This window comes from Platichthys flesus, chromosome 1, assembly GCF_949316205.1.
Source record: "Platichthys flesus chromosome 1, fPlaFle2.1, whole genome shotgun sequence".
NCBI classification, from domain to species: Eukaryota; Metazoa; Chordata; class Actinopteri; order Pleuronectiformes; family Pleuronectidae; genus Platichthys; species Platichthys flesus.
Window position 1 is genome coordinate 12,127,839 of NC_084945.1, and position 13,909 is coordinate 12,141,747.

At 41.4% G+C, this 13,909-nt stretch overlaps 1 protein-coding gene across 1 annotated transcript in view; it reads left to right on the forward strand.

The window, feature by feature from the left end:
- Nucleotides 1-2,953: 2,953 nt before the first annotated feature.
- rras2 (RAS related 2) overlaps nt 2,954-13,909 on the forward strand; it is a 28,296-nt gene continuing 17,340 nt past the window's right edge. The window contains exon 1 of the mRNA XM_062384986.1: nt 2,954-3,496. Within this exon, the coding sequence (XP_062240970.1) occupies nt 2,969-3,496 (528 nt within the window). The 5' untranslated portion in view covers nt 2,954-2,968. The remainder of the gene's footprint in view (nt 3,497-13,909) is intronic.

The following is a 13,909-nucleotide window of genomic DNA, read 5'->3' on the forward strand; positions in this document are numbered from 1 at the left end:
ACAGCGGCTTTATTATATGTTGTATCAAGGCCCATGTCAAAGCCACTTCTGCTTTCTATCATTTAAAGTATCTGTAACTCTATTTCTTTAGACACATGGAGTTTTACTGTAGTGTTTTTATAGATGCCTGCACTTCATTAAATGAATTGCTCCAGCTTCCTCAGTTTCTAACAAACCTCAAACCCATGTAACTGAAGTCACTTTCATGCATGGCAGCAACACTCTCAGAACTATAGACGTGTGACTACTATAAATATTAAAGATTAAAACCTGTTTATCTACCTCACCACTTATAATAAAGACTTAAAAGGGCAAAGACATTCAAAGTCTCCGGTCGTGGTTCTCTCTTTCTACACTAGGTGGCAGTACAGGTGACAAAGCCAAAGCAAGTGAGGTGGAGTTCTAATATTTGAGTTGGATTAGTCATAACATGACACGGAATTGCCGTAGTGTTAATATAACTCAAACTTAGCATAGAACTTAACATTTCAGATAAACAAGCTTGAGTCTGTACTTTGGCCTGAATTTTTTACCTCCTTGAGTTATCATGAAACCACATGATTCAAAATAAAGGTAAACATGAACGTGTGGACATATTTATGATAAAGATGGTTAGAATAACAAGGCTCCTGAAGGTCATGTTTACTATCACTACATAAACACCAGTAAGCTGATGTTGCTTTTGCATGTGCAGGCTGTGTTTGAGGACAGGAATGTGACTGCAGGGGAGCCTGATATTAGTCTCAGGACAGTGCTGCAGTGTGTGTGTGTGCGTGCGGGCCTACGAACGTGTAATCGTTCTTGTTACCTCTTTAGGGCCTTTTTTTGGGGACTTTCACTAAGTGGAGGTTATGCTCAAACTGTGTGAGCATAGACCTTAAAAGTGAGGTTATTTTAGGAAAGTCAGGACAAGGATCCTAACAAGGATAGATGCTCAAACCTGTGTCTAGGTGTGTGCGTAATTGTACTCCTGTTTTTGCAAGAACTATTTTGAGTGTTGAACTTGACTTTAGGGGTTAAGACTTGCTTTTAGTGTTGTGGTTACAATTGAGTTAAGGTTAGGATTAGGCTAAGGCTTTTAGATGTGATGGTTGGGGTAAGGGGATAAGGAAAACATTATGCCCATGATTGTCCGTACTGAGAAGCACAAAGTTGTGTGCGTGTGTTTCCTCGCTAAAATATTTTTGGGATATTTTGCAATGTAGATGGGGGAGTTGTGTTTAGGGTTAAGGTTTGGGATAAAGTTTTAGTATGGCTGACCACAATGAATCAAAGTCAACGCAGTGTCCTAAAAAGGTTAGCTACTCAAACTTAAGTGTGTGTGTGTGTATGTGTGTGTTTATTTGTTAAAGCACCGACAGTGACAAAGGCATGTCAGGCCTGGTGATTTCTGGTTTAACCGATCTTCACGAAATTCGGTAGACATGTTTATCATGACCGGATTGAAAGAAAAAGTCCCAAGCACCAATTTGATTTTGCAAGAGGAGGTCTGCCATTTGGGATTTTGTGTCTATTTTGGCCGTTTTACACATTGTGTATTGTAACAAACTCCTCCTAGATCTTTCATTAGACTGATTTCAAATTCAGTGAGTGCCGTTTTAACAAGATTGAGATTAAAAGTCATACTGTGTGTTTGTGTCACATGGTGTGACCGTGGCTTCCGATTTTGATGAATCCCCATCAAAACGCGAGGTTGTTGTAGCTCGGAAATACATGATCCAATTGACTCCTAAGAGTCCCAGCATGATGACATCTACACAGAAATCATTACTTAAAATCACAGCGCACCCTGATGAAGACAGGAAATGTCTTGCTTTTTACACGTCTTACATTGTGATGTACTCCTCCTCATCCACTGTGAGTTAACCGTGGCGTGGCGTCAAAGTTTGCCAAAAAAGAGGGACTTATTATAACTCCTCTGTGCATTATCCAATCAGCATCAAACCTCTTTCTCGCGATCATAATCCGGCCCTGAACAGATCCATATGTCAATATTGACTCATCGTCACAGCGCTACCTGCTGGGGATAGCAAGTGACATGTTTTATGGTTTGATGCACTGCTCTTGGAGTTTTTTATATTTTTTTCAAAGCATACAACATACAGTTCAAATGAGCTCAGACAAGTCATAAGACCATAGTCGGAATTGTGACATTTCCTCAAACCTTGTAAACATCGAGGTGCAGCGAAGGTTGATCCTTCATCAAAGGAGACAAGGTTGTCATAACTCCACTTTGCATAGTCTAATAAGCACCAACATTTTGAGCTATGATCACAGATTATTCATCACATCAATCTAATAATTGTATACCGTTATATTTTGAGTTTTATTGTTGATCTCGCTATGGTAAGCTAGCCAGAGAAGCAGCTAGCTAGCTACAAGCTAGTTAGTATTGTACATATGTCTCGTTCTCATTAGTAAGGATTGTAAAATGAAACTTAAATGCATTAGATATGCAAAATCAGGTCCCTAGATCGTAAGTGCTCAGGCCCGCAGTGTAGCTCGCAGCCCTAGTTCTTGTTTCCTATACCTTTACCTATACCTTTATGGTTTTGGTTAGGCTGTCCACAATGAATGGAAGTAAAGGACAGCTACTCAATTCATGTTTCTGTACTTATATCTTTGCGTGAAACATTTTAAGCATAGACCATACAGAGTGCGGACACTTTTGGTATATGAGGACATTTCACTGTTCCTCAGTTTTCAAACATGTTTGTGTATCTGTAGTTGTTTTTGTTGCCTCTTTAAAACCTTTTTTGGGACGGTCACCATGTAAACTGTGGAACTGTGATTAGGTTTGGGATAAAGTGAATGCTGTACACAATGAATGGAAGTCAATGCAGAGTTCCAAAAAGGATAGCTACCCAAACGTGTGTGTGTATTCCTGTACTTATATTTTTGTGAGGACCATGTTAAGCATACAGAGTGAGGACATTTTTGGAAAGTCAGTGATTTAGTCTTTGTGTGTATGTCTGTGTGCGTGCGCGCGTGCGTGCGTCCGTGTGTGTGGCCTGTACAAGGGCCCCTAGCGTCAGACTGGAGTACTGCCCTGGCTGACGACGACTCCCACTTCAGGCTCCGCAACGTGATCACGCAGTGTTGGTCGCGGAGGCTGAAACGCGGTGAGGCGCACGGACAGGAGGCGCTCGTAGCTCCCGTCTCTCCCCGCCGATCTTACCCTTCTTCTGACCGGACTACACCGACGAGTCCCTTGGCCCGTTACACCTGGACTCTCCCTTCCCTGTCTCTGCTGCTGCTGCTCCGGCGTCTCCTCCACCACCGCAGGGCCCTCTTCAGTTTCTACAGGAGGAGGAGAAGACGAAGCGAGGGGGTGAAAAAGTGGGTGTTTGCTGCTCACTGGTGCTTCGGCGGCGGCGGCGGCGAAGTGTCCTCGATGGCCGGCTGGAAGGACGGCTCCGTGCAGGAGAAGTACCGGCTAGTCGTGGTCGGAGGCGGTGGCGTCGGGAAATCAGCGCTGACGATCCAGTTCATCCAGGTCAGTACATGTCCGAACCTCCCTCCCTCTCTGCCTCTCTCTCCCCCGAGCCGCCGCTTTGATTTCCCCTCCCCATGTTTATCCGAAAACACACCGCGAAAGACCGGGGGTGGTGGGGGGAGGCCACACTCTGGGACCCCGTAAGCGGATACCGGGCTCCTGTTTGCCTCCCCTCCCGTCCCCGCTACTTCACCGAGGCCTACAACTTAGTTCTGGTGTTTTCTAACGGGTGAGGATTCTTCACCGTTCGAGGTCCGCTGTCACTTTAACGCCACCATTTCCGACGAATCTACTTCCACTTTAGTCGAAAGAGAAAGGAGCATGAGTTTGATCAAGTTGTTTGGCCTCAGATTCAGACTCCACGCGAAGTTCCGATTGAGTCGGTGCAGATGCAGAACTATCCAGGAAATGCAAGCCGAAAATAAATGGAGAAAAAGTTGCTCAAAAGTCCCTGTAAGAGAATATCAGTGGAGGAGGGGTGGAAAGAAAACCTAGATCGCATTAGAAACATGTGAAGTTGGACAGTTTAAATCCTTCAGGGTTGAGTGACTGTGAAATAAGCAGCAGCACAAAATGTCCAGGGAAAGATGATTAACTTTCTCAGATCGGATGGAGCTGCTGGTAAACCTCAATTCAGAGCCCTGTTAACAGCAGGCAAAATATGCACATTCTCAAGATAGAAAGAATGGTTCAGCCTCCTCCAGGATAATTCAGGGGGTTTTGCTGCATGACTATTGTGTGTCACATATAAAGAAGGCATGTAAACAGTTTACCTCCCACTATCCCTGGTTACATTCCTACACACACTCACACACCCCTGCCTCGCTTTGACCTTCCAGGCTTTCACAATAGTCACTTAGCAGAGGACACACACACTCATACACATGCACACACTCTGTAGGAAAGCGATGACAAACTTTGGCCTTTTGGCTTATGCACCCCCCCCACACACACACACCTCCTCCACCTCCACCACCACCAGCAGCAGCTCGTGTCAGTGTGTTCTGGCTTCCAGGATACCAGACTGCAGGCAGCTGCATGTCTCCACACTGTCAGACAATAGTGGCCTGACACACGTTTTTCCGAGTGGGGGTTGAAAAGCTTGTGAGTGTGTGTGTGTGTTTGTGAGTGAGTGTTGGGGCTTGTGTCTAATGAGGGTTCAAAAAGCTCATTAACTGCATACCAACTAAAAAGGGATCAGTTAGCTGTGGCACAGATTTATTTTGCCGTAGCCTAGTGACCGCACTGACCTGAAGTAAAGGGAGCCTTTACAGCCGAACATTAAGGGATTGACGAAGTACTCAATTTGATTTCCTTAAAAGTACAAATAAATATATAAAAAAAGTACCAGAGTAAAAGTTAGAGTACCTCATTAACTTTGCAACTTGAGTAAAAGTCAATAAAACTTGCTTTTAAATATACTCAAAGTTTCATGAATGTGTTGCAGGGAGTAGCTTATTACCAAATAATGCAGCAGTGTACTACATCATAAACTGTGCCTACTGCATATTCTGTTTAATACATGAATAATACAGATTCTATGGTATTAATAAAGAATGTGCAGGTGATGCTACTGAAAATGCTTAATTATCACATTAATTACTGGCTGTCTCAGCGGTGGCCTCTTCCAGACCCAGTTTAGATGTTTCTTCACCATCTTACCTTAATTCTCTGATTGGATAAATGGACCAATCACAGAAACAGTACAGATATTTGCTGATATATGTAGCAGAGTAAAAGTGAACAGTACTGGAAAATAAATCTGCTAAAGTAAAGTAGTTACATGAAACATATACAGTAATGAATTAAATGTACTTTCTAACATCCCATCACTGTGAATGGGAAACTGACCGAAAACATTCCACTTGATTTAATTAGCAAATAACAGCACTGTGGATGTCATCCTAAATATCTCATTTATAATGTGAAGTTACAACATGCTGTCGCTAATAATACCAGAGTTATCTCGAAAACTCTGTGTTTGTGGATGGAAAATTATTCTGGATACCTGGATTCAAAGTACATGATAGATGCGGCAGAAAGGATTTTATCATTGCATTAAAGTGGCGGCACATGATCACAGAGATTTTACCAATAAAACTGCGGCTTCATAGGTGGAGTCTGTTGATGTTTCCTGGCAGAATAATGGATAGTCATATCAATCCAAAGCTCATTGTTGAATCACCTGAAGCGTATTATTTCTGCTAGGCGAGTGAGTTCAGCGACATCTGCTACAGTTTCGTAGACGATATAACCAAGCTGCCTGCACTGTGTTCCTTTCATAGATTCAATTTGGGAAGTAAATAGTCTAGAGTGTATGTATCATATGTTCGTGTGATATTGCAGGAACAACCAGTTTGCATTTATTTAGCTTTTAGGGTAATCCGCAGTTTAGTTACTGCACCTGCATGACTGGCATAAGCTGGTGCCGTGACAGTGAAAGAGATGGAGATGTTGACTTAAGGAGGAGAACATGCATCCTCCTCAGAAGTTTCTAGAAGTCGCCTGCCAGGGCGGAAAGACCTAACAGCTGGTTGCGAAGTTCAGGCTTTCCCAAGAACTATGTTGAGGGAGTGTTGGTTTTTTTGGGGGGGTGGGGTGGCTGATGGTGTGTTTGTGTGGGGGGGTCCGAGTCAGCCTGGGTGAGTTAATGGTCATGGACCATGTGGAATTTGGCCCTTCGGCAAAGGAAGTCCCTCCACTGCTGAGCTTAGGACCTCCTAGTTTCGTATGGAAAAACATGACCTGCTTCCTGACTCACTGGAATTACTTGCTTGTGTGTGTGTGTGTGTGTGTTATCATGACAGAGTATGAATTTGATTTAGTGCTCTGTGTTTTGTCAAATATATAAGGGCTCGACAAACTTCTCACCAAGAGTATTACTTTTATCAAAGATGATTACATTTCAAGCCCTTTTATAAACTATTTTCTATCATTAAATAAATAAACAGTTAATGTTATAAATAGACAAGTAAGGATAGACTACTCAATAGTTTTGCAACATACTTCTAATTTTCCTGTGGAGGAATCGGTGTGTCTGTGCGTGTGCGCGTGTGCGTGTGCGTGTGTGTGTGTGTGTGGCGGCGGCGGCGGCTGTGGGTGACCGCGACACATTAATCACTTTCAGAAGCACGCTTTTTTGTGACAATTGGATGTGTTCAACACCAGAGCCAATATAATTATTTTAAATACCATCATTTGATGAACATAAACATCTTCACAAACCCCTTTTTCAATCTAACAAAGTAAACCAAACTCGTAAAGTTGCCTTTGTAACACAAGCAGCTGTACTTTATCCATAATAAAAAAAGGGGGATGATCTACACCCTGATGCCAACTACAGTTTTGGATAATACTGGATTTTGTGGATACATCTCATTCATTTTTTTTAAAGTACTGGGGTTCGATACCCAGCACTTATCCTAATAGTGCTGAGCAGCGTCAAAGACAGTATACTTGGCTGAAACAGGTTTGTTTTTTAGGGAGTGAGAAGATAAAGGATGATATGGCTTGTTATAAGCAGAGTGGCAGGTTTCTTGGATTTGCTGGCCCCCCTAATGCCAAGCAGTTGACTGAAAGCTACATAGCTGGAATAGCACTGGGATGACGTAACTTTGAGTCATCTGACAAAAGTTGTGGAGCGCAGCGAGTTGTTTAATGTGACGTCCGTGGGTGGTGTGTGTGTGTGTCTTTCAAATAATACTAGAAGGCTATTAAGTACAGTGTATACCTCAGCAAGGGCCGCCAGTTCCCATAAGAAACCTCTTTTAAGTTCATTGGATCCAGATTTTGTTATACTCCTAAATATCAGTTACCAGAAGTGTTCTTGGAGAACTGAATAAAAATAATGCAAAATGGCCGTTCTCGCAACATTAAACAAATGATAGAAGACATCCTGTATCCTTGTCTGGATCGGCACCCAAATGTATTAGATCCCTGACCCATACGCCAGCCCTCAACCCAGTTTTGTGCTAACCCGTCAGTAGTTTTTGCATAAACTAGCTAACTTACGAACAAACAAATGGAAATGTGTGAAAACATAGGCTACATACACACTACAACCTTTTCAGTTGAAAGTGGCACTCACAAACTAAAACGATCTCTGTCCACACAAGCATTTTGGCCCCATATGAGTTTATACTAAAATGCCTTCACATGTTTATCACATGACCACTCACGTATGCTGGGCATGCACATGCCAGTGTCAACAGAAAGAGTTGGATGTCTGTAACAGTAAGAGCTAGGCTACAAACAAGAAGCAGCAAAAAGTAAAATACAGATTTTAAATGCACAACAGCTCTTAGCGAAGACAACAGGGTCCCAAAGCTCTGAATTGATTAACCATATTGCGTTCTACACTGGTAGCAGAGCCTAGTGCTGGTTGTTTGTTTCCAGAAGGGCATCATGTCCTATGTGTGACGCTATCGAAAATACCCAATCAGCAAGCAGTTGGTATTGTCTACATCATCGTTTCCAATCGTTTCCATTTTGCCTAGCTGGACTAAAACGCAGAACCCAGTACATTTCTGCAGTAGAGTGGAAAGCAGGCGTATCCATTGCAGAGTTAATGCATTTTCGAATGAAAACGTTGCAGAATAAATGTAGCCATAACCTCCTTGGTGGAGGTAAAACATAACAATGATTGACTTAGTAACCAAAGAAGCAGCTGGGATGAGATGGCTCTATAATGAGCTTTTGTGTTGTCTGATTGCTGGCTGAAAAGCATGGCGTTACTTGCTCACATGATGCTAATCTTAGCATGGTGGAAGCCCCTCGGCAATGGGCAACTCGTGCACAGGAGCGAAAACATCCCTACTGATCAAGTCCAGACAGATTAGTTTAGGATTCACCGTAGCTGGATTTACAGCTACAGCACATAAGTGACTTCCTCCCTCTCTCTATACTTCTTCTTTCACGTACTGTAGCTCACATATTTTCTAACTTGGCTTTGATTACTTGGATGTGAGGTCATTTAGGAGGAATGCTGCCACAAGTAGTAGTTCAACAGAATAAACAGGGTTTTTAAGGGCAGCCAAGCTCGGGCATGTGGAGGCAAGGTAGAGTAATGATAGTAGTGCTGGAGCTCAATGTGGTGGGTGCTGTTTCATCTGCGTTTCTCAGAAACAGCCACAAGTGGTTAGGCAAAGTGTTTGCAGCTACACTTGGTGCGTGTGTGCTCGGGACTCGAGTTTAGAAGCTTTGTTACATGTAACACAGAGCACTGCATGCTCTCTGCCCATTTTTGGATGCAGGCGCTTTTGTACGTTGTCACATGCCATACTGAGTGAGTGGAAACAATTCAATTTGTTCTACGAAGGGCGTTTCTTCATCTCCTTTAAGGGAGATCAGATCTTCTTATATAACAGAAGACTGAGCTACATCAGAGTGAGCTCTTCCTTAGAGGAGGGTTTACAGCTGTGGCAGTTGTGTGCGCGTGTTCTGTGCGTGTGTGTGCCTGAGCAGGTGATGAGAGTACATTGTGTGTTTAGCTCTCTCTGAGGGTCACCTGTTGATTTCTCACACACTATAACCACGAGAGCAAATAAGCAGTTCATTGGTTTTTCACAACGGCACTTAATCTGTTAAAACTTACATAAATAAATAAATATAGGGCAATAAAACAGTATTCCAAAACATATTATATATTAATATTCTGAAATATATACTAAAATAAAAATGTTCACTATAAATGTCATCAAAATCAATACAACATCAGTCCCTTTAATTAATAACTTAAATTAATTTTATTTTTGTACCTTCAACAATGAAAAAAAAGAAAACATACAATCAACAATAATTTGAAATTTTTCATAATTATCAATATTAACTGATACAGAAAATGTTGATATAAATTGAGTCCATATCGTCTAGCCCTATGTAAATATACTATATTAACAACAACAAATATACACCAACCAAACATGACCCATCCATCGTGTCGACAACATCCACATGCACAAATATTAAAGAAAAATACTTGTCCTCTGCTAATGTGTCATATTTTCCCTTTACCACCACCAGCCTCTACCCTCATTTGACCCATGTGCTGCTACACTGATCACTGTTCTCACCCACAAATATCACTTTCCCACACAAACCATTTGGCGAGGTATCGATGCTAAGTTCCACCAGCGTTGGAACTGTAATACTATAGGATTTCCTTATAAAAATGTAATGCTAACAGCATACACTGGGTATAGATTGGGTATATTGAGTATAATTTATGCTTAAGAGAGAGCTGAAAAAGAGGTGTAGAATTAGTATGAACGTTTTTAAAGTAACTTGCGCACTGTTGCTACGAGAGAGAAACAAAACACTGAAATGAATAACATGCATTGACCCGTTAAACCAGCCACGAAGGCAAGTTCGTCCTGCATCCCTGGGTTGTTTTAAAAGGGATTTTACTCTGCAGACATAAGAAAACATTTCATAGAGAACCTTTTAAAATAAAATCACCATTGGGCCTCAGCTGGGTATTTTCTCTTCCTCTTTTTCATGTCAGCATGGAAGTGATCATACTTGCCTTTTACTTGTCAAACCTCAGTGAACATCAGACTCTAACCAGATATTTCCATCCATCCATTTTCTATACTGCTTATCCTTAGTTTAGTGGGTCACAGGAAGGGGGCTGGAGCCAAACCCAGAAAACAGTGGGCAATAGGTAGGGGTACAAAATGAGCCGGGTCATACAGGCTGTATGCGTAGTTTTTAAAACTGCTTTTTTGATATAAAAAAGTGTTTCAGGTCTGCATCATTTTATCACATGACCATTTACGCACCCGTACAGAAAAAACTAGACTCTAGATTCTAGAGTCTCCAATTAACCAAACCCCTGTCTGCATGTCTTTGGACTGTGAAAGGAAGTAGACGGAGTAAAACCCACGCAGACACGGCTGAAATATGCAAACGCCACAAAGAAAGACCCCCAGATAATACTGATAACATAAATATCTTTCTAAAAGCAGTTTTCGTTACCGATCGGGTATGAATTCACATCAGGCCTTGATGTTTGTGTCTGAGCAGCACCGAGGCAGCAGAGTTTATAGTTTTCAGGGCTTACATAACTCTGAACTGTGCGGTCAGGTACCTGAGGTGTGTGAAAGTTGACATATTATGGCACCAGAGCTAATTTTTGCTGCCCAGAGAAGAAGATAGTTTTAAATAATTTGCCTATGCAGGTTTTTTTTACTCTTTAGTGCCCCCCTCAGGCAGAAAGGCCAACTGCTCTTTTAAGATAATCTCTGTGGAAGTTGTGTGTTCATGCTTGCAAGGAAATAAACCCCATTGAACATAATGAGTCCAAGACCTTTGCTCTTGTAGCACGTTAGATGCTTATGAGATAAAGGTCTAATCAGTGTATTGTTTGTGCAATCATGTACTGTGGGATATGGAACACTGCAACACCAAGGGCCTTACCTTTTTATTCTTGTTTAACTGCATGGATGAATGTCCTGTTGGTGAGATAATTCACTTGAATCTGGAAAAATACCACACAGCACACCATAGGAATGTTCATGCAGAAGGGAGTAAGACACTCCCACCCATCTGGGAAAGCTCAGGAGACGAGCAGGTCATTCTTTTTCGCTCAGAGCTAATGAGAAACTAATGACTGTCCTTGGAGGAAGACAGCACTTAATCAGCAATAGCTAAACGAACAATAACGACATAAGTACAACATGCGATTGGATTATTGTATGTTTTTGTGGTTGATTCCCTTCTGATTATATATAATTCTACATGTGTTTTATTGTCCGTAATGAATACGATCTATTGACCATTAAAATAACTACTAGGTGTAGATTTACTGTTATACAAATGGTTTGACACATATTTATCAGTTACCTTCCTTTTGTGTGGGTACTTCCTCATTCTTCAGAAAGAAGAGCTTTACCCTTGATGTTGGGCAACACAGTGTTTTATCTGTGGCAGGCATGAACGTATGATGCCCTCCTCAAGTCAAGAAGAATGTCTTGTACTCTTTGGTGTATTATGTACTGTATCTTATAAGGTAAGGAGGAAGAAAAGTCATTATAAGGAATGCCTTGTTAGTGATCAGATGCTCTCCAAAACTGCAGCCTCCTGTCTGCTGTGTAAAGTTGTTAGCCGGAGGCGAAGGTGTGATCCAGAATGTCGCCCATCAAACGTGACTGATCTAAGATCAGATGATAATTACAGCCACTCCCAGCTCACGGTCTTTCTCTGCTGCTGCCACAGGTTAGAATAATATGATGAATAGTATAGCATGTCATCACAAGTCTGTGAGTAAAGGGCAAAGAGAGATATGTGCAATGAAGGAAAACAATGTTAAATCAGTTTCTTACAGATGGAGTGTTAACAACTCGAGTTGAACTCATATTATTTTTTTTTTTTATAGTATGTTTATTGAGCACCGACAATACAAAATGAGGACATAAAAGAGTACAATGCTCACATTTTTTCAAATGTTTACAATTAACAGTAACCCCCCACCCCCAGCCCTCCTAACACACACCCATCCATCTCTACCTGTCTCTAGGTTTCTATATGTGAGAACGGTAACGCTGATTTTTGCAGAACTTTTTCTCTCAACTCACTCGTAAAATGTCCAGAAAATGTCAGAGTGGGCTCATGTGAGAAATCGCCAGGAAAATTCACAGCTGTGGGCGTGTTGATGATGTTTCTTACCAAGAGAGACGCAAAAGGGAGAAAAAAAACCTATACACAAATATCTTGAGATGGAAAATAGGTTCCATAAACTAAATTATGCTTCATAGATGTCCACTTGGAAAGAAAACAAGTTTAATGGTTTTGTGGTTGTGAACAAAACACGTGATTTCTGCAGGAGGATTTATACGTAATTTCCTGCCTCGTTCATGCTCTACACAGGCGCCAACCCTCACCTGCATGTTCCAGAGATTTTCCTGTTATTGTGAATGCATCTGTCCAGAAAAGCTCATGTTGTCTGAGTCCAATTTTCTAGAGGTCATGGCTAGAAAATGGCTTTTGTGGCTTGATTGAATAGATTAGTTCCCAGGCATGAATTTTTTTTTAAAAGCTATTGTTGATGCTGCAGATATTAAGAGTAAATCAGCTGCATGTACAGACAGTATTTAGTATCAGAACTGTCACATCCTTAAAGATGACCACGAGTGTATGGTCATATCGACAGTATTATCTTGTTTTCGTATTCTTTGGTCTAAGTTTCTGGGCTTCATTACAATTTTAGACTTATGTATTTCGGGGAAATCCTTGAATTGACACTTGAGAACTTCTGTTTTTTCTTTGCTACTAAATATTTATTAATACGTCTTACACTACATTCGTGCACCAAAAACAAAAATTACATGGAGCCATCGTGGATTTGATTTGAATTAATTTGTGGCAGAAAGTACAGTCAGAGTAGAACAATAGGACAGTGTTATGTTCCAGTGGAGAAAATGTAATGTTTGTTGGTCAACTTGTCTCCTCGTGTGCGTCTCACATTTCACCTCAAAGCTATGTTTCCCCAGTGTACTGCACATTCATGTTGTTGTCATAGAAAACACTTGGGGATGCGAGTGGAGAGGCCGTGTGGATGCACAGCCGCAACTGCCACCAAGGACAGTGGTCTGATCTGTGTTTGCGTCCCCTTAAAGCCATGATGATCATTTGTACTTAAATTGCTCATAAATCTGTATTTTCAGGTTTGTTTTTGTGCAGCATCTTTATTTTCTTCATTGTCTTCATAATGAGGGAATGTGCTTTACTCTTGTTTATTAAGGATATTGATGATTCATTTCAATACCTAAAATATATTTAGAGATTCTAAAAATAGTCACCACATGTTTCCTGTGTTAATAGAAAACAAACAGCGACTCAGTTTCTGTTTTCTGGAAACAGCCCGACCTCAGAGCCGCCAGGTCTCAACAGACTCTCACATGGTGCTTTTTAACCATGCAATATTATATAAAGCAAGATAATACTAAATATGCTAAATACAAGTAGCAAATGTCCTCCCTTTGTCAGATACATTTCTTTGTTGCTATATTCACCTGTGATAGTCCCACTTGTTTTCCGGTCACTGCCCCTCAGATAGTCAGACAGACACACAGGGCGGCGGGTTTCCCTGCGTTGGTTTTGGCTATTGTTGTTCTGTGTCTGTTTCAGAATAACTGGCCACAGTATCGGGTCTCCCATCTCAGAGTCATATAACAACAAGTCTGACTATGGGAAACTGACGCGCCGCTTTTTTTTGCAAACCGTTCCCACCACTCTTGAACATTTAACCTTCCAATTAAGGGCACAACTTTTTAATTGAGTAGCCTAGTTTTTATTATATGCGAGCTGCCGATGCAAGTGTTGATTATGTGTAGTGTATAGTGCTGGTTACGTCTACGTTATTTGATGTTGCAGTATGAGAGACAGTGTTTCAAAGGGGTGACAATGTGCATGAAA